Below are 24,809 nucleotides of genomic sequence, written 5' to 3'. Positions count from 1 at the left end.
AAACGCATGCTGACACTGTAAACTTCAAAGCAAGACAACTATAACAAATCAGTCCCCAGCCCTCCCTCTGTTCCTCCTCCTGACAAAAATGCCATACCTGGCCCTTGCCCTATCCTGCCATCGTACCGCTTATGAATCAAAGACTGGAGCAGAAGGAGGGAGAGACAAGGACTTATGAGCACTTGGCTCTGACTCCCCATTTACTCCTTTTTCTCTCCTGCAGTCCGTACATTTTTCTCTCTCCTCTCCTGCATTTATCTGTCTAGCTGGGTTCTATGATAAATCCTCATGCGAGGTTTAAAGCACCCGCGGAGCAGACACTGCCCAGCTTACGCTTACACATCAGTTAGAATACACAGCGGGTCAACATGTTCGATGATACATGCAAACCCACGAGAGCAGGGCTCTTCAAAGTCTGAGAGTTGGAGAGACTGTAAGCCTCCGCGCACCCTCATCCCCCTATAGTGACTTGCTTAAATTCGCTCAATTGTTGGATTTCTACTGGAAATGTTATTTGTTCTCTTAGACCAGGGGTGTCAAACTCAAGGCCCGTGGGCCAAATCCGGCCTGCGACCTCATTTTATGTGGCCCGCAAGAGCTTGCAAAGAATATTATATACAATACAATTGGTGTAATTGTTGAATATTTGCTTTCAATTATTTGCCCTAGACTTCTGCTTTCAGACGTAGTTATTTATGAAGTTATTACGAGAACTGATAATAATCCAATGCAGAGGCAATAATGTAATATAATACATTATTTAATATATATTATATATTTACATATGTATATTTATATTGAGAAGCCAAGAGTGTGCAAAGCTGTCATCAAGGCAAAAGGGGGCTAATTTGAACAATCTAAAAATATAAATCATATTCTGGATTTTTTAACAATTTTTTCTTTACTAGATAATTCCATATGTGTTCTTCTATCGTTATTTTTGTATTCATCTACAATGTAGAAAATTATTAAAATAAATAAAAACCTTCGAATGAGAAGGTGTGTCCAAACTTTTGACTGGTACTGTATATTTATATAGTTACAACCGGCCCTTTGAGTGTAACCATAATGCTAATGTGGCCCACGATGAAATTGAGTTTGACACCCCTGTCTTAGACACTCAACAGTTGAACCAAGGTAGCGTAATAATCGTTCAGAAAAGTCTGTTTTAAGATTTATATTAGTTTCTGACTCAGTCAAACAGTCAAATCATGCCCCAAACTACTGCATCTCTTAACTGTCTCTTTAACCTAAACACACACACACTATTATTGAATAGTAATCTTCTTGTGATGAGAAGATCTGATGATGAATTCTGAAACTTTTTCAATACTCATTTGCCAGCTTTCTCCCGTGTTCTTGAGTTCACCCTGAGAGCGACACAGTCAGAAGCACGTGCACACTTCTTACACTTTTATTCACTGAAACTCATTGGAGCAACCCAAGAGAGACCGCCTCCTGTATTAAGACACCCAACGCCGACCTGTTGGGGCTCTAATCTATGTCAATGTATGATTTTAGCTGTTCATCACACATTCACAGGGATGGGTGCTCTGTCTCTTAAGGCTGCACAGAGTACGCTCTGTTTTTCTGAAGGTGTAATGCCCTGAACCTCTGAACGAATGATCCAACAGTAATCCCAATTCACAAACGGTGAGTTTTATCTTATATTAACTGCGTAGGGCTCAGGCTCATTGTCTATCTAGTTACCCTACGTATTTATATTACATGAGAGTTGTTTTGATCTTCTTCACACCATCAGTAGAAACATTTAAACAGTTATTTTAAAGTTGCAGTTAATTAAATCATATTTAACCGTTGGTTGAAATAGGGTTATGTATAGTCACATACAAATTCTGTGGCCTCCTATTTCAATTGAGCCATTGCAGTAAAGAAACTACTCATCTTGTGGGATTAAGCATTGCTTTTCCCAGCAATGGGTCAGTAGTGATGGACTTGCCACTAAAAGCTTCATTATTAGATTGTAAACCTGTTTACACTGTGCGCTTAGAGCTAATAGAGATGAAAGTAAAATCTCTAGTTGTAACTTAAGACAATCTTCATTTGTATAAACCTAATTCCACCTCTGAAACCTGATACAACAACAGACTGTCATACATATTGACACCACAATAACACAGTTCTAAAGTGACTACTGTATCTCTGTGTCCCTCTGCCCATAACAACAATAACCCGTCTAATAAACAGGGACTGCGACAAGTAGAGAAGCAATGCGGCCCAGACTCCGGTCTGCTTCACTGGACCTGAACACAACCATTTCATCTGTTGAGCCAGCAGGCCAAATCAAGTGGTCTTTATTAAAGTCTCTGTGATGGATTCACCCCCGGCCTCCCCCGCTGTGATCTATCGCCTGTCCAGCCGTTGGAGGTCGTAATAAACTTGTTTAGCGATGGGGTCACTGCATGCGAGTGGGGCATGTTTGTGTGTGGTTCTGCTTGTACAGCACGTTACGTGGGTCAGGTCTACAGTCACGACCTTTGCTTTGAACATCCATATCTGCTGGCACTGCATCCCCTCGTCATGATAGTGGTAGTTTCCTCCCAGATTCTAGCATGATTGCATCATATATTTATAGCCGCTCACATTTGAGCTATGGTCAGGCACAGTAGCAGGGCTGTTATCCCTTTGAGTGGTTTTACTGTCTTCAGCAGCTCCTGCATATTTCCTTTCCGAGTATTAAATCAAAGGCAGTTAGGCGTTACTAAGCCCTTCAGATTCAGTGAAGACACACACAGAAAAGTTATTTATTCAAGCAATTTATTTGTTAAAAAAGATCTCCTTATTTTTTAAGTTTCCTTCTTAAGCACCCCTGACTTCATCATGCTCAATGTCTCATTTCTGCAGTCCATGAATCACACTTGGAGACTGCATTAAGCAAAGCAGATGAAATGTGTGAGTGTAATGTCTGTCTGTATTTTAGAGAATGACGCAGAACAATTAGCAGTCGTTGCAGACAGAGACAGGCGACGTGTGTTGTGTTTCAGTCAACTGCCGTCCCCAGCGTTCTCCGGGACATTCAGGTCAAAGTTAGTACGAGGAGAACCCCATCTGCTTTCTAATGGGCACCACAGGGACCAGTGTTATTGGATGATTCATCAGATCAATGGCCGGCATCTTGACTTCCTGAGTCCAGCATGCGGGACTTGTTGAAGTGTATGTAGCTTACATGGCAACAAGCTCCTGGCACTGTGGATTATAGGCACCAACGATTACACATGATTTTTATTGTAAGTAAATGTTCAGCTTTGATCCCATTGCAATCTTTCATTTTGGAAAGTAAACCCCACCAGTGAAAGTGCATAATGTGCTTTTATGAGTGAAATCCCTCACAAATAAAGTTTTATGAGAGGTGTGCCAGGACATATTTGGAGATATTATATTCTGTAAGCCCCTTTGGAGGAGGCAGCAAAGGGCAAAGCATGATATTGTTGTTGTTCTTTATGGTGTTGTTTTATTGACAGTGATAAACCATTAAAGGCACTGTAATGTAGGTTATCATACGTTATTGTGCATGGCTGAACTGCAGTTTTCAACAAGCACTGACAGTCTTATAATGTGACTAGAATACAGTTCTGTGGATTGAATAGGGGCATTATAATTTAATATTACATCACAAGTACAAAGACTCCAATTAATAAAGCATTTAGTGCCAGAATAAAACATTACAGAAGAGTATATTGTATAGTATATACACGGTTTGGTCTTGATTTATTGCAGTTGTTAACAGCAAACAGACAAACACACAACAAAGGTTTTCATACTTGAAAATATAAAAATAGATATGTGTTAAAGTGTCTCTAAAGATTTTTCGATTAATTGTTCATTTCATTTTATAACTGATCATAATTAACTGCAAATGTTTTTCCTATTTATAGCAAACATAATTTCCTCTTCCTCACTCAGCTGCACAATCCCTATTGAAATATAGCCTTGGAAACCTTGTGAATAAAAATAGTTGGTTGAATGTATCTGTAATGAATTCATTATAACCAGTCATATGCTCAGAGTCCGCACATTGCCCAAGACAAAAGCTTAGAGCCTCTTTTCAAGATGTCCAGAAGCTGAAACCACCAACAGTCCGAGTCAAATTTCCTCCCAAAAATACAATTTCCTGGATATTTTTCTTTTTATTCATCGGAGGCAACATTCACTTCATTTATCTGCATCCTGCAAACGCCACGTCTGTCAGAAGTTTGCTGGGCGCACCATCATGGTTGTCATGGTAGTCATCAGATTTGGACCTTTCCAATAGTACCACTTAATGCCGTTGTAGCGAACCACACTGGAGGAGCTTGGGTAATAAATGCCATTCAGGTTGGACGGACCGCACGCCTCGAACCACCAACCTGAGGAGAGAGAGAGAAAGTGGCACAGAGTTCAAGGAAAAAAAGTCTGAATTAATTACATTTGAGCTCATGAAATGAAAAACCCAAATGTAGTCGAGCAGTAACTTTATATTGGCGCTGAGGGAAAATGAAATGCTCTTTGGGACATTTACAAGGGGGTGGATAGAAATGTTTAACAAGAAGTGTTGTAAGGAGAGACAGATTAAGATGAAGCAGTTGAGGGTACCTCCGGACGCCAGCTGGGAGCACTTGCAGGTGCAGCGGTCATTGTCTCTGTCCTTGGTGCTGAACGGGGTGCCGGTGTGGGTGAGGCTGCTGGTCCGACCCGCTGTGCCACTGAAGCCCTCGGCGTGAAGGCTGCATTTTGGAAGAGCAAATCATTTGAGGGAAAAGCACAGCCAGAGGCACTTGTATTGATTATTTAAAGCTGTGTTTGGAAGCTCCTTGGCAGTGGAGTGGACACGGCCCAAAAAAGAAAATCATTTCATAATATTTTGGTCAAGTTTACACCGCACAATAACGTCTATGATTCCTTAATGCGACTTGACACCAGAGAAGTATAATAGGGAGTCCTGCTTTCTTTGGTTTGAGTTGCTGTTTAAGAGAGTTTGAAATTCACTTTTAATTTGACACTCTTTTCTCTAACTTTTGAAAGCCTCTGGGCAAACCTGACATTATGATTTTATTTTGGCAAGGAAGACAGCATCTTAAGTAGGGCAACACCCAGGGCTCATCTCTTTTTCCCCACCACCTTGTCATTTAAAGTATGTGTAGAGCTGTGGCTGCAGAATGAACAAAACAAGAAAAGCCTGTACACATCTTATCAAAGATGAACAATTAAAGAACACATAATGAAAGAACAACCTCTTCAAACCACTGTAGGTGATCACAACCTGTTTAGTATGTGTGCAACACTTTTTAACACAAGGTACCATCTCCCCTAGCTTTCCATTGTTGGCAAACATCAATACAAAAAGTCACTTAAATAACTTCTCATTATTCCTCCTCCATGCTGTGCTTTGTGAAACAACACCAACCGTCTGAAACAAATCTCTGTGCAAGTTAAATTGATTCCCTCAATTATTTTCATGCAGCGGCCCGAGCAATGGAGTGTGTGTGTGTTTCTGCGTGTGTGTGTCAGGACTGGTTTGGAGAGGGTTGGATGAGGAGGTCAGTCCTGCTGTCTGGCCTCTCCTCTGCCCTGTCATTCTGTCTCGTTAGAACCAGACTTTCCCCTGAGTTATGTGACCCCCCCCCCTCTGTAGCCCGGGGCACGCTGTCTGTGATGACTAAATGAAGAAGCCTCCTCTTGAATTTGTAAGTTCACAGGGCAGGGCATCGCATCATGAGGCGCAGCAAGAGGGGAGTTGGAAATGGCCGTGCTTGGGACGAGAAAAATGATGGAATTGCAGAGAGGCCGAGTTGAAGCGAGGGGATATTTTTGTTAGATGAGTTAACTTTTCCCTTTACGATGAATCGGTGATGTGGAGAAAATGTAAAACTATCAAATTAGACAGGATTGCAACCACAGGCTACAGGAAAGCCTATTGGATGGCTGTTGAACGTGCCAGCTATTTATACTCTGCAAAAGTTTTACATTAACCATGACTTCCAGATGCATTAGTTCAGCTATTCCACCAAAACCGCAAACCACACGCTAATCCTTTTCAAGGTGACTGTCTTTTCAATTTGTTATTGTATCCTGTAATGACCAATATACTGTTACATTCAAAGGAATACTCACCCTCGGTGTAACTCTAAGACTGGCTGTTTTTGGCTACTTGAAAGGGGAAAGCGGTCTGTCATGCTGATGATTAATGTATGAATAATGTTGCTGAGTTCTAGGTGAAGACCTCAATATTGCTCTAGGGAACGCGCTGGATGCAGCTGAGGAGGATTGCTTTGGCTGACTAGCTTCACAGCCTCAGCTTGGGAGTTTTAATATAAACCCACAGACGAAGCCAGGGTCTCGAGCATGCTAGTAAAGCTGGTGCATATTGAACTAGTTACAGAAAACATGATCTCAGAGGTAGCAGGCTACAGAGGTGATTATATTCATTCAGGTGCTTCGCCCCACACAGAGTAGCCTGCAGCAGAATTGTGAAACATTCCGTTTCATTGCGCTAATTATGTGGAACAAACTGAAGGCAAATGCAATTTGCTGCACTATTAGGGATGTTGGAAAGCATACTCCCACATATGATTATGATTTTTCATCTCTCACAGCGTCAATCTCTCTACAAAACAAGGGACAATGCCTGGGAATTACTATGAAATCTAAACGGAACTGTTTACGTTTTGTTTGAGTTCTGTCTGTTTTGCAAGGCTTAAGCCCACACATCATCTTGTTAGTGATTGCAGGGTTACTGAGGAGCTTGCTTTGAGTTGTCAGCTCCTGACGGGGGGGGGCAGGTATTGCCAAGCGTTACTGTTATACTCCAGTGGAGGTGGCTCCCCTCGGGGATTTTCAGGGGCAACGTGATGGCAGAGGAAAAATGGAGACAGACAAAAGTGTCTCTGTGTGCCCTCCTCTGAGCTCATCATTTTGATTGACATTCTTAAAAACGGTCCAAGTGGTTCTTTAACTTCAGTGCTCGGGTAACAAAGTGGAGAGAAAATAAAGAAGAGTTTGAACAGTTGATAACGGTTTCTAATCTGTCGCTATTTTTAAGAGTCCTACACCCAGAGGGGAACACATGAATGCTGCATTGCAATTACGCCACACGCAATAGAAACTCTTAATAGAACAATTTACTGAACCTTCATTATAGCCCCATTTATGTCTGATTTCTGACAAAGTAAAATCATTTAATTGGAGACCTGAGTAGTGTTTTAGGAGCAGGTTGTCATCAGCTGTTTCACAATTGCATGGTTTGATTATTAAAAGTGAATTTGTAATCAGAGCATGGCACGAATACAAGCCAGAATGGAATCTGGATGTTCAGTAAGGATTTCAAAGCGTATTACCTGTAGTTGTTGTCCTCTCCATCTATGTGGAAGCGATCGTAATTTGAGAAAGCTTCGTTCCCCTCTCTGTCTTTCAGCTGGACGTGCAGACTGTATTCCTGGGAGCTGGTCAGCGTGTGGATGATATCATTCCCCAGCCAGTGTTCCCCAGACGGCTCTCCAAAGCCCTGGATTAGACACAAAGAAGAAAATATTCAAACAAAGGGGGGGATTTTACCAGCATCCTGCCAAGTGTTTTTGGAGCTAATATGAAAATAGACCTCAATTTAAGAAGTAAAATGTATCACTTTGATGACTTGAGACAGTCCACTGAGAAATACTCCACTCCCAAAGCAACGGTACGGTCGATTGAGACTTTAATTTCCCTTAATATCCTATCAAAGCTCAAATTGTGTCTGGAACACTTAAAAGCAATGACGTTGTTGCCGCATCCACTTTTAGTTTGAACTGCAAAGCTGGGACATGAACACGCGTTTTCTATTTTCGTTCATGTGAAACAACACTAAATGATTACTGATGGAGAATGAATAGTGCAGGACATAGGAAATACTAGAATGTTATGGTATGCTACTTGGAAATACAGGAACGTGAAACCAAACAATTACAGATGCTTCGATAGATGTCTTATTTGGTGAATAAACACTTTTCACTTTCTCGATCAACAAAACCCTGCAACCTCTCTGTGCCCAATTCTCCACCCCAAAAAAACTAATCCTCTCACTGCTGTTAAAAGGCCCCTTTCTTTATTTTCCTGTTTTTGTGAGTAAGCCAAACTAGAGAAAAAGTACACCACAGTTATCTACATACACTGGCACATAGGTTTTTTTTTCACATATCAACGTTTTTGGAGAAGCTTTGTATATTTAAAAATGCCCTTGCGTGACCGTGCGTATCTGAAATTCATATTGCTGTACAGAAGTTTGTTTCATCAGCATGTGATATTAAAATGAATTCTAACCTTATCTCACATATACTTTGGTCGCACATCCAAGAGACAGAAAGCTGTTAAAAGGATCTATTTTTGATTGTATCTGATATCTTAAGGTTTTAATGATCTGATGACACTTAACAGCAACTTGTCACCAACACTATAAGATAGCATAGCATATACATAGCAATTATAATTCCACATGTCACTTGTTAACAGGATGATTAAAATAGACTCATGTAGGTCATCTTGCTGATACAGGTAGAAGTTACAGTTCTATCCCTGAATGTGAAATAGAGATTAACTTTGAACTCGACTAGAATACCCCACCATCTTTTCATTTGTATAATTTCAGATTTTTCGTTTTTTAAATAAATTGTGTTTTATTTCAAGTCCTAGGTTTCTTGCACTATGTTAACGTTATGTTGTAGTAAGTAATAGGGGATATGAATCCATAGAAATCTTTATTGTATGTCAGTTACGTCCTCCCACATTCCCCTCGCCTGAAATATTTCTATGGTAGATTTTCTTCTTATATGATGGAACGCACTCTACCACCATCATCTAAACATCTATTCAGCAATGGTGTTCATTCCTGTAGCAGAGTTCAGGGATGAGCATTGAAGCAATTCTGATAGCTTCTCCTATTAATGTATCAACCATTTATGCATGCATACGGAGGCGGGTTATAAAGAAACCGATATATGAAAGAGAAGTGTCATAGCCTTAACTCTGAGCAGCGTGTCAATGTTTAAATAATGTCAACAGGTTGAAGGCACAGTAATAGGAACATGATTTCGCCGCAGCGTTAAATGAAAACAGATACAGTGAGCCACGCGGGTGAGAAGGCTTTGACAGAAATGTTTTCACCGCGGGAACAGATGCCGCCACTCGAGGGAAACGATAATAAAAAGCAGCATTCTATTCAAAGAGACGGCTTAAGAGGTGGCAAGAAATGTGGCTTTTGCTAATGAATCTCACATATCAGGTAAAAGTGTCTTCTTTTGACTGACGCAAGCAAATGTGAGAGGTGGATTCACCGTGTGATTAGGCTTAATGACTCAATAAGCATGTAACCATTAAGACTAATCACGTTTTCAAGGCAAAAGCGTCAAATAAACCCTACATTTGCAGATATTAAGAATTCTTTGTTCAGTCTGACGAAAGTACACTTTCTCCTGATTTCTAAGTCACTTTCTCCAGCTGTCAGACTGTTTATGGTGTTTAGTAAGAGTGAATACATAGTGAGCGCCTCGGAGCATTTCTCATTTGAACAGCAAGGCCTGGAAGCAACAATTGATCAACACACACCACGGTCTCCGAGGACATGGGGCCGAGGCGGGGAAGCATTTCAGTACATACGTTATCTGCCATCTTCAGGGCCCCTGTGCTCCCACGCCCCAACTGGACACAAATATTTATCATGCACTTGTAAAAATATTGTTCTTGAAAGAGTTATTTTTTGTCTCTCCTTCTGGTTGCAGTCACAGTCCTCTCTGGATTCTAGTTCAAATCTGGCAGTTGATTTGCTGGCACGAGTGGCAAGTAATACGTCTTGGCTCAATCCTTAAAACCAGCCTCACTGTTGTGTTCTGTGTCTAATTAAACAGTACTAAGGCTTCAAAGCATATATGTTTTTCTATATTGTGCAACAACATATTGAATCTATTGAGTATACTTTGTGATGGGGAAAAGGATTATCTCAATCAGCCCGAAAAAGACTAAAGCCAGAGGTGTTGAAACATGCTTGATTTAGCTAGAGAGCTGTAACAACGTTGTCGGCTCTTGTTTATGATTTCACTCTATCCAGAGTATGTGCTACGTTGGTCATTTGACAGCATGACATGCATGTGTGTTTGTGCATAAGCATGTGTATTTGGCGATGTGGGAGTTTGACAGGGAGCGGGAACGAGAACAGGTGCAATAACACGGGGGGAACACAAGGCCGGCCAAATACAACAACCGCAGGTCGCCCGGGATCACAGGCTCGCCGGTATCCCACGCCTCGCCGTGCCAAATCACCCACAGACGATTATTGGAACCTCCTGTCCAGTCCCACAGTGCTGATCCATGCTACCCATAATGATATTGATGCACTCTGACCATAACTCTACTGGACTCACCATTTTGTAATCTCTCCACCCACGATGGAAGTTTACGGAGCCGTTCCTCCGATGCTGTAGCACCGTCCACCCGCCGCCTCTGGTCTTCATGTCACAGAACACCTGTTCAAATAAAGGCAAATCATAAAAAGCCCTTTTGGGTTTAGGTTGTACAATCAACTTAGCCGAAGAATGTGTCTTATTATTATATTAACTCAATTGGAGTTGTGTTTCAAGCCACCTGCAATTCCATGTTTCGACAGCTGTTGAGAGAAAACTCTGGCTCTTTAGCATCTAATGCTAGCTGGTAGCATCTGTGTTAACCAGCTAGTCCCTTACAGGTGTTGGGTGCTGAGCCCGAGGTGTATTGTGGGTCCATAAAGTGTTTTTTTAGGACACAAACTTGATGAGACTGAACCGAAACAAACATTTTGTGGGCCGTAAAACAAAATTAGTTAAATAGGAGAAATTCTATTCACCCTTCATCACCATGAATAACCCCTTTCACAACGCATGATCCTTTGATATTTGATTAATATAACAACATTAATTCATGCCGCTTTTAACCATTTTTATTCAAAGACGGACAGAGGTTTACTTTGTTTGAAACTAATACTTTACGTAAGCTTGAAATGTGTCCATTTATCAAATATTAAAGCAACGGTTTAACATGATAATAATCCGTAAATGAAGGTCTAATATAAATAACAAAATACCATTTGGGATTCATATATTACCACGTTTGAAAATATTTTACTATGAAAGCTTTTTCTGTTTCAACTATTTCTCCTTGATGTCTACTTGAGTGTTTATGTCAATAAACTGAGATTAGTTCTGGAGTGGTTTACATGAGAAAAAGTGGCAAGAAATTGCATTAAAACATAAAATGCACTCTAGTCTTTCTGCTGTTTGAAGTATGCCTTGGAGTCCTCAGGAATTGGGCGAGTGGGGGGACCCAACATTTCAGGGTGTCACGCAATGATACGACCCAGGTGGGAAGGAAAAACAACATATCAGCCTCTCATCCCCTCGAGTGGGGGTTGAGGAAGAGGCATCTGCGTTTTTAGTTACACACACTGTTTTCTTTCTTACTTGGCTGCACATTCTGCCATATGTAGATATGTTTGGGAGAACAAACAGGAATGGATTACACTCATTCGTCTGGTGACAGCATTTGAAATGTAGACTTGTTAAGGGACTTGTTTTACAAATTCAAGGTGTTCGACTGGACATATTCCAGCTTCCCTTAGGAATCGTGATTGAATGAATGGTGAATTTCTCCCGTGGGTGGTAAGATTAGATCCTTCTCAATGTGCTAACTCTTGTTAAAGTACATTCAGTGTGCATACCTCAAGGCTGCAGGGCTTTGACAGTTTTCTTAGGCACCTTATTTGCATCTCTATGCAATGTTGGCACCTGAAATTGCAGATACTGTCGTGACATTTCTGACACAACGTAAACAACCTGCAATGTGGTTAATTACAGAGTTTGCCAGTTTTTTTTTTAATGCTGCTCACCATACCACCCTGACCTATCAGTCCTCACAGTCTGGCTGTTTGGATGCTGGTATGTGGACAGCATCCCAAGGGCTCTCTCTTTTTCGACAACTGGCTATTTTCTGCTAAAAAATGAAATGAGAGTTTCCAGCACTTTCCCAGAATAGGAAAGCTAATACAAGGTTAAAAGGCACTCTGGTCTTTTACCTCTGAAAAAAGAGCAGACTGGCAATATGCTGTGATTATCCTCTGGAATATAAAGCCGATGTTCTGGCCTTAAAAGCATCTCACTGAATACAACAACAGATTTTTGAAATAGATTATTTTTGTGCTATGTCCCTAATGTGATGATTTTATTGTTTTTCAGCCCAGATACACATTTAAATCTCCAAATTCCTTTATTATTAAGCAGCAAGGAGTCGTTTAAGTCCAAATCTATTTGAATAAAATGTTAATATCCAGACAATTTAAGCGGTATTATGATTTAATACAAAGATTATGTTGTGGTGATTATTCAAAGGGGCTTTCAGGGGACACAATAGTGTAATTCACAATCTGTGTTGAGAAAGAAGCCCTAACGCGGTTAATGCTAAGAGTCCTGTGCATATGGTGTTTTTAAAAACATGCACAACAAAGTTATGAGAGAAGCTGTTCCAAGCTATTAATGATGTGGTTTGTAAACACCATTACTATTTACAACCTTGGTGATTAAAAGTTACATAGATGGATCACAGTGTCTCAAAGCCAAATCTGAATTCCACACTTTTTATCTCTTGTCCAACTGTGGAGGCCCGCTCTCCGCTTAAAAAAATAGGGTAATTTGTATACTGTATGCCCCAGTTGTACGCAGCCACCCAGATTGCCATCCACATAAGAATAAGATGGCATAGTTTGAAAGCAGCAATGATTTGGGAAGAACTAACTCGCATCAGTGGAAACGTACATTGGCCCCAGTTGGCAGGAAACACATGGCACCAGCGCCTAACACCTGGCTGCCTTACCCACAGGAAATGAAAAGGAAGAACAGGGGAAAACAGAGGCTGTAAGAGATGGTGCCAACTAGCAAACTAGAGTGAAAGTCATGAATAACAGAACGTAGATAAGATCGTAGCCATAGCTAGCTGGGATTTAAACAGAGGATAGCCTGCTGCTGCATGCTTTGGTTGAGTTAGCAATGGCTAGCTATTTCAGGTCAGCCGAGGTACCTCTAAGCTTTTTTGACTTTGCATTCAGCAGCACACACCATGAAGCCTGCAGGGCACAGTGCTTCTGTTGCTTATTATTTTAGCTCTCTGTTACCCAGCATGGTACTGTATTTCCATCAACCCCTCTCCCAAAAGACCCTGCAAATTACCATTACATCAGGCTAGTTTGTCCATCCAGTGTTTACTGTGGGCAGAAACGTAATGATAAGCCCTTTGAATGTCATTATGCAGTCTGCGAGAGCTTTTCAACACTCAGACCGGGCAACAAAACAGGATCACAGCGCTAAATACTGAACAACAAATGGGTAAAATGTCTAAAAGAAAAACGTTCTTGTCACAGTCAGTTAGAGGATGTTTGCAAGGAAAGGTAAATGACCTTTAGAGCCTCAGTACCTTGACAGTCTGTGTGGAGTTAGCGAGGCGTATGCTGTATATTCCACTCTCTGTTACTCCAGACCGCAGGATCTCAGCGCAGTCCCTGAAACTAAGCAGCTCCTCCTTGGGAGTATTGGAGATTTCTGGAAAACATGAAGGCATTTATTTACAGATGGCAACCTTATGGGCTTTGAACACAAATCCCAACCCCATATGTGAGTTCTCTTGTAACATTAAACTCTGGCTTTAGTCTAATGTCGGTGGTTCATGCATGTGTCTGGGATTTGATTTTCAAGCTGTTCTAGGCGTTATTTGTTCATGTCAAATATTACTTTTGTAGCCAAATCCCATGCTTATCAATTGAAATAGTGTAGATCTCTTGTTTGCCTAAAATACACCAGTGTTTATTCATACTATTAGTCAGTATCTTTTGCACCTCTTTTGTTTGTTATTACAGATGTTGGCAGTACATCCTGCTCTTACAAAGAGAGCCCCAGAGTCTCACCATTGCAGTGGTTGACCATGGCCAGCAGCTGCTGCACAGTGTCTGTGAGCACGGCCTGCTGCCTCTGAAGTGAGCTGCTGTTGAGCGTGGAGCTGCTCAGTTCACCCTGCAGCTGACTGACCAGTCCACTCTGCCTCTCCAGAAGCTCCTGAAGCTGCTGCTTTTCGCTCTGCAAGCCCTGCAGCTCCCTCCCGTACCGAGCCTCCAGCGCCAAGAGCCTCTGTTCCAGAAAACTACCAAAGAGACAAAACGTAAAAACACCTTAACATCGATATAAAACCAAGCAATATGAAAAAGGAACAAAAAATACACTTTTCAATAAAATGCCGGATAGTTCCACTTTTACTGAGGCCTAAAGTTTATGTAGCCATCCATGTGTTTCTGCATTAACCAAGGACCCGCCGGTCTGTTTACACTTTGCCACTTTTTTTCAAAGTGGCTGAATTTAGTACAAAACTGAATTTGAGCTAACTGCTAATTGGAGGTCTAGTGACATTGCACAACCCTTTGGATCGCCATTTCAAGGAACAAATACTTTTTAATATGAATTGGTTGAACAAACTTGCACATTTACATGATGATGACGAATAGACATCAGCGCAGCAGTCTCATCGGGTTAACATCATATCAACACCTGTACTGCAGCAGCATCCACAGATGGTTGGCTGTTGGCTAAGCCTCTCGATCACAGCCATGAAGCAACACTCTGACTGTGTGTGTCTACGTGTGTTTGTCTCTCTGCACAAGTGCCACACCCCCACCTCCAAATGAAGATCATAAATCGCTGCAGCCTGATCTTTATGGCTTTGACTGACGACGACTGTGCAGCAGTTATTTATTGAAACAATCTAACCACCCAGATTGAACAAGCTACGTTTCAGCGCTGTGCACACGGAGCCACCGCACTCAACGTGTATCCTTAATCTCCCACTAAGCACCGACACCGAATGCGGCCTGGAAGGAAAGCTGTATCAATCCAAATCATTTTTAACATCGCTCTCATTTCATATTTGCTTTGTGGGGGAACTCATAAAAAGTGGCAAAGCCAGCTAACAAATGGTTCTCCATTATGTGTATTTTGAGCTACGTTGTAGTGTTGAGCGTGGCGGTAAACCAGCACATAAATGTTAAAACAGTAAGAGAGTTTGAAAGAACAAACATGGTATTTTGGATCACATTGCTTCCTGGACAATTAGATTGTTATGATTATGATCTTGTGCTATTTATTTTGATTGTAATATACAGTATATTGCTATTAGACTGCTCTTATCCTCTCTCTGCAAAATGTTAAACTTCCTGCCAATAGTATTTGACATGTAATACCTATGAAAACAAATATGTCTCTGTGCTCTTTTTAGTTGGCAGCAGTTCAAAAACTGGCTCCATGCCCTCAAGCATCAGCAGCAATAACCCCCCACAGCGGTTCACTTTTATTCCACAGCTGCCTGGCTGCAAATTGGCTATGAGCCTTCTAATGTCATGACTCCCATCACAGAGTTTACCCTGGTGAAGATGTATTCATTTATTTGCATGTCAGAGCCGTGTCACTGACTTGAAGGGGCGAGGGTCAAAAGGGCAGAGCAGGGCCGAGCCCCAGCAGATTTGTAACAGGTGTTGGAGCCGGGGCGCTGTGATCTCCCGCTCACACTTGGTACGGATAGACGGAATGATAAACAATCAAATGCAAAGAGAGAAAACAACCACTCTCTTCCAAACCGCCGAGCAGCCTGTCCTTAACCTCTGATGGCCCTAACTTCACTTTTTGTTCCTAAAGAGAAGAATGGGAAACCCCTCTTAACGTACCATATACTCACTGTCAAACACATGCTGGCCCATTCACAATACATTATCATTGAGTGCCCTGCTTTTCAGAATCATTCAACATGGGCACATTTTCCTGTTGTTGCATGAAAATAACCAATATGTATATACATTATAATACGCGCTTTATATTTTGCAACCCTATATATTTTCTTCCCTTAAGAAAAGATCTCCAAGAGCAAAGAAAATGGTGCCACCTACAGTTACCAACGCCACACAAACAGAACATATGAGGAAAAAAACATTATGGTCAGAACAGATCTTGACAGATAGGTGATTTTCTGGGAAGTGGAAAGCAAATATGACCGCAGAAATGAGTGAAAACATGACCTTGTGATGTCCAAATTGAGAAAATAAGGGCCTTGTGAAATACCACTTAAAGTAATGGATCTGAATATGAATCGCCTAAACAGGAAAAAAGCTAAGTCGTGCAGAACTTAAAAGTATACATGCCTGGATAAACTCTGAGGGTATTTGCTCACCTGTTTTTATCACTGAGGCGTGAGATCTCCTGAGTCTGAAGGAGAATATGTTTCTCCAGCCGGTTAGTGAAGAGCGAGTACTCAAGCAGCTGGATCTCCACGCGACTAGTCTGATTTAACACCTATGGATTGATAAAAGAAGAAGAATTATAATTATCATATTATGGGCAGTATTCAAGAATGGATACGATTGAAGGAGGGGGGGGTTCGTGAAGACTGCCCAACAGCTGAATTCATAAAAAGCCCCCTCTGGGATAAACATTGTCGCGCAGCACAACACAAGGCTCGTAATGCCCGGTTCTTTGATCTTTTAATTAAAACGTGTGCAAGAATGATCTCACATGCACCTGTGACATGTTTTTGAAGTTTCAGATGAAACAAAAACTTGGAACAAAGCAGCTTAGATATTTGTTCAGGTTGCAGATTCATATCAACTTTGATAAGAGTAAAAGAAAGCATTAGGAACAGAACAGCTCAATCTGTAATAACAGCTCTGTGGCATGATTGAAGACACATCTGTGTTGTGCTGCTGAGTTTTATGTTTTAATTGGCTTGTTGTCAGACGCCGAGCTCAACTCATTGTGTCAATCAGAGCCGGTAGAACCAAATACCAGCTGCTTTAAAGCGGTCGCCTCCACATTCCGGCATGGCTTCTCAGAGGGTTATATCGGATTTACATTTAATTAGCTATTCTCCACGTGTTTCTGAAGTGACATCATTCGTGTTTGCATGGGTGTGACCCCCACGGTTGTCAAATTGGATTGGCTGCAGACAAGTGGCCTCGGCCTCACTCAAACGCTTCCTGATGGTCTCACCTGGGTCTCAACGTCTGTCAGTTTGCGGGTCTGCTCCGCTGATTGGCTGAGAAGATTGGTTCCCATTTCCAGCATGGCAGCTGTCTGTGTGTGTACCGCAGTTCTTTTCATTTCCTCCATCCCAGAGCGCACATTCTCCTGGATGAAGTTCTCCAGCTGTACGGAGAAAAAGGCAGACTTTGAGAATATTATACAGCATGTCTGATCCTCTAGTTTCATTGAGGTGATAATCATATTTTAGGAGGTAATATGATCACTGACAGCTTGATGCATTCTGAAAGAAGCAACCTTAAAGAGGTCTTTTTCACCTCAATCTTTTCAGGTGCTGTGATGCAGTCGTGGAATAGAGTACCTTCAGGGCAGTGTCTCGCCAACCATCTATCCATCTGCAGGGCTACCTCAGGCAAATACCATCAAAAAAACCGAGTAATGATATTCACCATAGATGTACTCGTGTGCAGGACTTCAGGGATAGTCGCCCACACTCTGTAGTCAATCACTAAGTCAGACAGAGAATAGATGTTCATACCCCTCATAAGTTGGAGAAAGGGTAAAAATAGGATACCATCAGTCTTGCTCCAATAAATAGAGTTTCTTATTAATGTTTGAGCAAACGGCATCTGTAAGACAAATATGGCTTTCGCTGCTATGAACGATGAAACTTTGTTTGGCGTTTAACAAGCAATGGCCTGTGCCTTGCAGTAAAGCAGAGTATAATATCGAACCGAAGAACATTAATATTTATGACTCTTTTGTGGGGAGAAAATATCAGACTTAACTCGTTAAACCATGACTGGACAATTAAGACTCAAAGGAGAAAGCATTCAATACTATTGAGATAATGAGTGGCTATTAAAAAAATCGAAATGAATTCAAATGAGACTATGATTGTTTTGGGGTTTTTTCCCAAGCAGATTTACATTTCAGAGAGAAATTGGATTATAATTATACATTACCACAGGAGGGATTTTTTCAATATATTATGCAGTGCAACAATACTGATCCAAGTGAGCAAATACAGAAATAACTGCAATTAAATTGTTTTCCTGCTAATAATATTTCTCTCTCCTTTCTCTTACTTGGTCTTTCTTGTTTGGATTTCTCTCACGAACTCCCTCTTTCTTTAAACTCTCTCATACTTCCTCTGTCTTGTTCTGTAAATCCAATCCCTCACATTTTGCTACTTAAGGACAACTGAGACAGTAGAAAGAATCTTTCCATAAGAAGGTTTTGAAGAGATTTCCAAGCGGATTAGAGTCAATTTCAAAAGAAGAATCAAAGATCTCTTCATCATTAACAGCCTCATGTTTTGAAGCCGCTATCATCCGTCTGTCCAAAGTGTCCCTTTCAAAGCCCTTGTGTGATTGAGCTCAATTCAGAGGTCTTTATACTCTCCATCGTCCACTGCCAGTTGCATTAATTGCAGTTATGCCAGATGTTGCACTATGCAGCCAGATACACATTTGGGATGTACTCTAGCATCTAATTGCCTCTAGGAGGGACTAGTGATCATTGCTGAGCAAATGATATGAGTTGATATTTTAATTGTTAAGCCAGGGGTCGGCAACCCGCGGCTCTTTAAGCCCTCTGCTCTGGCTCCCTTGAGCTTAGACAAAAATAAGAAGGAAATAAAATAAAAGTATTTGTAGGACTATTTAAATGTTGTTGCACGGTTGAAAATGTTTCGTATCTTGTATTTTGAGGTGATACTGTGACACATACAAAAATTAAAAAAAACGGTTTTAATTAGGTCATCTCAAATATGCGTCACATCCTGCTACGGTCCCGCACCAGCGCCTTTTCTTGCAGGCGAATAACCTGACCCCCGGCTCGATGAGCGAACTATGGATACATCAAAGAAAATAAAAGTATCGGAGGAACACAGAGGGTTTAATTCTGCGTGGTTAGAGATATCTGCTTTCACAGCAAACGATGCTGGCTTACCGGGATGTTTGATATGTGGAGAGAAGTTGTCAAAGGTGCTGCAACCTTTACGTATGGGAGGAAAACACGGAAGAGGAAGACAGCTGACGATCTTCAGTCATAATTCAATCAGTTAATCAAATCAAGTTTTATTTATATAGCACATTTATAAACGATTTTTGGTCGAGCCAAAGTGCTGTACAAATAGTAAAAATACCCTACAGTAAAGACATTGTACAGCTAATACAACAGCACAGTTTGTTCAGAATATCAGTATGAGAAAAAACGACACCCTCTGTCCTTAGACCCTCACATCGTACAAGGAAAAACTTCCGGAGAAAAACCCACAGTTTAAAGGGGAAAAGTTAACTCTTTTTAGGGTGCAGCTATATGTTTTATTTATTTCAAAGTGGGCCCATTTTAATTATATTCATTTTCTTCAAATGTGCAGAGGACTCCCCAAGTGCTGTGTTTAATTTATTTTAAAGTAGGCCTTTGTATTTTTTTTAATTCTCCTTATAAGAGTTCTTTGTTTATTATTAGAGGTAAACAGTTTTCTATAATGTAATACATAATAAATGCAAAACAACTGTAGTTGTCTATGATGTAACAGTATATACAATGTTATAAGCGATCAAGCTATCAAATATGTTTTGCGGCTCCAGACAAAAGACATTTGTGGAAAAGGGGGCAAAATGGCTCTTTTGGTCAAAAAGGTTGCAGACCCCTGTGTTAAGCCAATAGACACATTTTGTCACAGTGAGTATACCAGAAGAGAATGATACATATATGCATGGTGTTCTAGGAAATAACAATGATCAGAATCTATGACTGAAGAACAGCCATGTGTGTGTTACCTTAAAAACGGTAACTTGATTACTGTGTGCATTCTGGGCCTTAAGAGTCACCAAAATGATATATAAATATATTGTGTCGTTTACTTCTCCTGGTTTCTAACCATGCAGATAGCTGTGGTATTATTAAAATGTAAGAGTAGCCGGGAACAGACATTTTGTGCATACATTCATTATCCTCACATGAATCCTATGGCTTTTCCCTGCCTGTTTATCTCGTGCCACCAGCAGGTCCAAGTGTAATATCTCAAGAGCTACAGCACTGTACTGTACGTGCAGATATTCATGGCTTCTAGTTAATGCCTTTACATTTGATAATGCTATCATGTTCAGATTGCAAATTAAGATGGTGAGCATGATGAAAGTTATGCCTATTAAGCATCAGCATTTTAGAATCTGGACATTAAAGTTTAGCTCAAAGCACTGTATAGAATTACAGACACATTAGCATAGCGGTGCAAATAAATTCCATTCCCCCCCGCTGTCATATTAGATCCAGATACCGGAAAACTTTGGCCATACAACAAAACTCTCTCATGCCAAGATACCACTAGAGATAAGAAATACATGTTTTTTCTAATTTAGATGAACTGGCCTTTAAAGATAAGTCGGAGGTTCAAGATGGAGAAAAATGGTTTATGTTTAAAGAAATGTAAACTAATGAGACCAATGGATAATGTGAGTAATGTGGGTGACATACTTACTTAATGAAATATTACTGTGCTAGGAAATGGGGTCACCTGAGGGTAGCCTAGCCACCTTGATCCCAATGCAATAATTCAGCATTAGCATAATCCAGCAGGCTCTTAAAAGCACTAACAAAAGCACGCTCACATTCTTTTTTTTCCAATTCCTCAGGGCAGAAGAAAGCCAATGGGACTAGATGTGGGGATGCATTGGGGGTTAGAACAAAAGAAAAACAAACAATAGCTTCATCTTGGAAACACCAAAGAAGGAATCTGGAACATTAATACCGTCCTGTTGCACTCAGCGGCTTGAAGATTCCTCTGTGGAACATGCTGCATTGGTTTGTGTGAGCTGCTGGGTTTGTGTGTGTGGCTGTGTGTTTTCTTTCAAGGGGTTTGGGTTGAAGGCTCACAGAAAGGGTCATATCATCCCAGGGGAGCGTTGAGTGAGAGCTTACACCGACACACAGTTGCCTGGAGCTCTTCCCCATGCGTTTAGCTAATTTCACCTCAAATGTATGCAGATAGGCTTAATGAGCTCCACAAGGTGCTGAAAGGGCTTTCCCACCTGGGGGTCAGGAGTCAGTTAAAACCCTCGTGCAAGTCTAAAAGAGGCTCTCTAGGGTCGTGCTGTGTTTATGAGGACATCCCACCTACAGTGCGATCGTTTATGCATCTCTTCGGCCTGGTGGGGGTTACTTGTTGAAAGGTTGGATCTTTGTGTTCATTCCAGACCAAGTTGAGGAAGTTTGGCCACAGAGCAAGGTATGTGTCAGCAGAGCTTTGACCAAAGAGTGGGGGCTGGGGATTAAAACTTGGTGTCCTTCATGGCCACTTAAAGCACTGCTCTAGTGGGAAGGGAGTGAACATGCTGCGCAGAATATGCCCAAGATGAGTACAACATGTGATGCTTTGCAGACGGTACGCATTAATAATATAGTGTGCGCACAAGGGAGAGAGTGTGCACTCTTTCACTAGTTCTTCCTCACTCATAGTGTGGCCCCATGCGGTGTTGATGCTTCCCATCTCCCTTTCATAGACCGAGCATCAGACAGAGTGCACACTGGGGAATGGAGTATGTGTGTGTGTGTGTGTGTTTCTGGGTGTCCGTGAGAGAGCTACGAGCGAGATGGAGTTTAAGATCTTGTGGTTGCCAATTCAATGTGTGAGATGGGACACAGTTGTCATCCCAGAGGAGAAAAAGAGTCCAGATAGAAGTAAAGGAGATGAATAGGATGGATGCATAGAGAGGAATAGTGTCAAAAAAATGTTGACTTTGGAAAAGAAATGCAGGAACACTGGAGACAATCCTATGGTGAGTGAGAGTTGGGAGTGACAGAAGCACAGGAAGAGCTCTGGCAGTCATAACACCCCATTTATAAATCCTGAAATATAATCAACATGTTTACTTTCAGCCAGCCAATCTAAACACTCCACACAAACACTTATAATTGGCCTCAGGATTAGTGTATACCATAAATATAGTGTGGGTGAAGCAGACAAGAATAGAGAGACGGGTGGAGAGTAGTGGCGTGTCAGTCAGTCTGTCCGAGACAATGGCCCAACGCTGACACTATGCCCCGATGACCCTAGCAATGAAAACACTATTGTGAAGCCACTTTTAATCGCATCACTTCATTTTAGTCGGTCATAATCCCAGCTAAATGTAACTGAAAAGGCCGACGGCAGTGCTGAAATGTGTCTCCAGCAGATAAACACTTTTTTTTTACACTGAGAAACTTATTTTTATGAGTTTGGTACACAGTTTCCAGCCAACTTTGGCTTACAATCGGGATACAAAAATGTGTCAAAAGGGGAAGTGACTGAGTGCTTGTTGCCTGTGGGGGGTTGATAATCATTTAGAAACACAAACTGTGTGATACATATTTGGCACTGCCTGATATTAGCAAACATATTTCATCCTGTCTTTCTCCTCACATGCAACAGGGATCCCCGTAGTCTTAAATACACACTTGTACAGTACACCAGGCACAGACATTGAGCCGGACATGCACACAGCATCAATCAGGAAGTCCTAAGCGCTGAACTTATCAACAATGAGAGCTTGTCAACAGATGTTATGAGGTGGTTTGGACAAATGCTTTCTCCAGCATTTCCATTGACAGTTAAAACGTGACATGTGAAGAGGAGGACATAACAGTTTAACAGCAAAGAGGGAGAGTAAGTTCATGGAAGGAGAAAGTAGTTGTCTTTGTCAACCCTTCAGAGACCTTACCTTCTGCAGCCACTGCGTGTTATTCTCCATGGCACTCTCTAGATGTTCCAGCTTCCTCTCCTGTAAGGAAGGCCTCTCCCTTTGGGCCTTACCTGGCCTGGATTGGCTCGTTTCAGGCTCTGCCTCGGGCGGGGAGTCCCTCTGGAGGGTGTTGGTGACCTGGAAGTCCTTTAAGGGTTGGCAGTGCTGCACCTCGGGGAGGATGAAGGTGTAGCTGCAGCGGCCGTGCTGCACGTGATGCTGTTGGCGTTCTGAGCCGATGGCGGCGGCGGCCAGCAGGTGGGCCAGGTAGGCGAGGGTCAGGGCCAGCAGGCGGCCCATGTCAGGGGAGAGGGGAAGGGGGAAGGAGGGAGGACAGGGGAGGAAGGACGCTAGTAGAGCAGAAAGTGAGTCAGGTGAGCTGCTTGTTTTATCCTTAATATCTCCTATATCTTCTTGCCGTCATCTCTTTAAACGTCCCTCAAGACTCGGACTCTGTCTTGTCTTCTCAGTCCAACTCCTGCTGTTCCTGTCTCCCACTGTTTTCCTCTCTGTTGGCTGGTCCTCCTCCTTACTGTTGCATCCAGAAGTTCTTCTTCAGCCCACTTTCTGCTCTTGCTGTTCCTCGTCAGAGCGGACAGAAAACTCACACACAGGAAAAGGAGATTGCTTCCTATTGCAACTCCAACCATCCAGTCCAGGAAACCAACAGCAGGTTTCCCTCTCACCATTTATCTCTCTTCTGAAAACGTGACTTTTCTGACTGCGTTCTTTCCAAGCTGCATGAGCCCATGTGTTGGTCTGCCGTGGAGAGGAGGGGTCGGAGTGGAGAGCGGCCCGCTTCAGGATGTTGGCTGAAGTGGTAAAGCTCTTAAAGTAGAGAGAGAGAGAGAGAGAGAGAGAGTGCTGTACTTCCACACACACACACACACACACACACACACACACACACACACACACACACACACACACACACACACACACACACACACACACACACCTCCTCAGCACATAATCACTCAACCACCCTTCCCTTTTTCACTTTCTCCCTCCCTCTTACGGTACTCCTGTTTGCGGGGGTTAGAAGAGCACGCTACACAAACACACGGCTCACCACAAGAAGTAGAAACCTTCTCTGACAACTTTCTGTTCCCCCCCACTCTCTTTCTTCATCTTTTTCCTTTCTCTCTATCTCTTTCCCTCTGATTTTACCCTCAGACGGTGACATGCTCTGACATCTGTTGCTTCTTTTGTTGCAATGTCCCCAAAGTTGATATTGTTTTTGTTTCAGTCTGAGAGTGGGTTGAATCGCAGCTTTATTTTGGAAGAGATCTTGGCTCTTCTTTTTTCACACAGGCTGCCGTGTTGCTCGGTCTCTTCCTCTTGTTGCTGGCTGAACTAACACGGCCTGTTTACTCTGCTTTGTCTGTGTCCACATCGCTAATGTTTTTACCTTATGTATTTTGGTTAGGTTGACATTTGAAATCGCCTTGTTCATATAATCAAAGTTATACTGTAGCTATTGTATACTGAAGAATAGGTTTTAAGTTAACATCTGAAACGTAATGTTTCACAATGACATCCGAGGTATGTGATTCGCATGTATTATACACCCCCCTTTTTACAGCCTATGGTGTCATCTTTCAACTGTTACGCCCTCAATTATAACAATTCAACATTTGAAAGGAACCCTCTTGCTGTGAAGTTTATTTTCTAGTCAATATGAAAATAACGTTAGCATTAACCTCCTGCTGTTGCTTTTTGTTATTTCAATACTTGCTGAATCATTGTCAGATCCTTCACACTGTTGCGTTTCTCCTATATTATATAAAGATGATGCATCTACATACAATAAGCTGTTATTTTTTTAATGCACAACCCTTTTTTGTGACAATCCACAAAAATGACATCACTTCAGAAATGCACAGCCCTTGTAGAATGAATTGACTCATGACCAAATCACTTCACAAAACCACCAGGAACATAAACAACTATTTCTACGCAATTCAACATTTCAGCTCAAGGTTAATGTCTTTAAGACTTAAAGGTGGGGTAGGTAAGTTTGAGA

The 24,809-nt window shown here is 41.7% G+C and overlaps 1 protein-coding gene across 1 annotated transcript; it reads right to left on the bottom strand.

Moving 5' to 3' along the window:
- Positions 1 to 3,701: 3,701 nt before the first annotated feature.
- Positions 3,702 to 23,624, bottom strand: angpt2b (angiopoietin 2b). Its single transcript, XM_034124195.1, has 9 exons — positions 22,763 to 23,624; positions 17,064 to 17,219; positions 16,249 to 16,370; positions 13,946 to 14,178; positions 13,459 to 13,583; positions 10,386 to 10,487; positions 7,335 to 7,501; positions 4,594 to 4,724; positions 3,702 to 4,367 (listed from the first exon to the last, which is right to left on the bottom strand). The coding sequence occupies exons 1-9, from the start codon at positions 23,081 to 23,083 to the stop codon at positions 4,207 to 4,209; spliced, it is 1,518 nt and encodes a 505-aa protein (XP_033980086.1). The 5' UTR covers positions 23,084 to 23,624; the 3' UTR covers positions 3,702 to 4,206.
- Between the last annotated feature and the right edge of the window lie 1,185 nt (positions 23,625 to 24,809).

The sequence above is a fragment of the Trematomus bernacchii genome, unplaced genomic scaffold (genome assembly GCF_902827165.1).
Source record: "Trematomus bernacchii unplaced genomic scaffold, fTreBer1.1, whole genome shotgun sequence".
NCBI lineage: Eukaryota > Metazoa > Chordata > Actinopteri > Perciformes > Nototheniidae > Trematomus > Trematomus bernacchii.
Note: the sequence above shows the minus strand (reverse complement) of the source record. Positions and strands in the feature narration are given on the sequence as shown.

Excerpts from the sequence above, each read along its gene's own strand:
- angpt2b (XM_034124195.1), bottom strand. The coding sequence starts at position 23,083 with ATGGGCCGCCTGCTGGCCCTGACCCTCGCCTACCTGGCCCACCTGCTG. Across the intron at positions 14,179-16,248 it reads CGCCTCAGTGATAAAAACAG|TTTTCTGGAACAGAGGCTCT; the intron begins GTGAGCAAATAC and ends TCTCTTTGGTAG. Across the intron at positions 13,584-13,945 it reads CATGGTCAACCACTGCAATG|AAATCTCCAATACTCCCAAG; the intron begins GTGAGACTCTGG and ends CATGTTTTCCAG.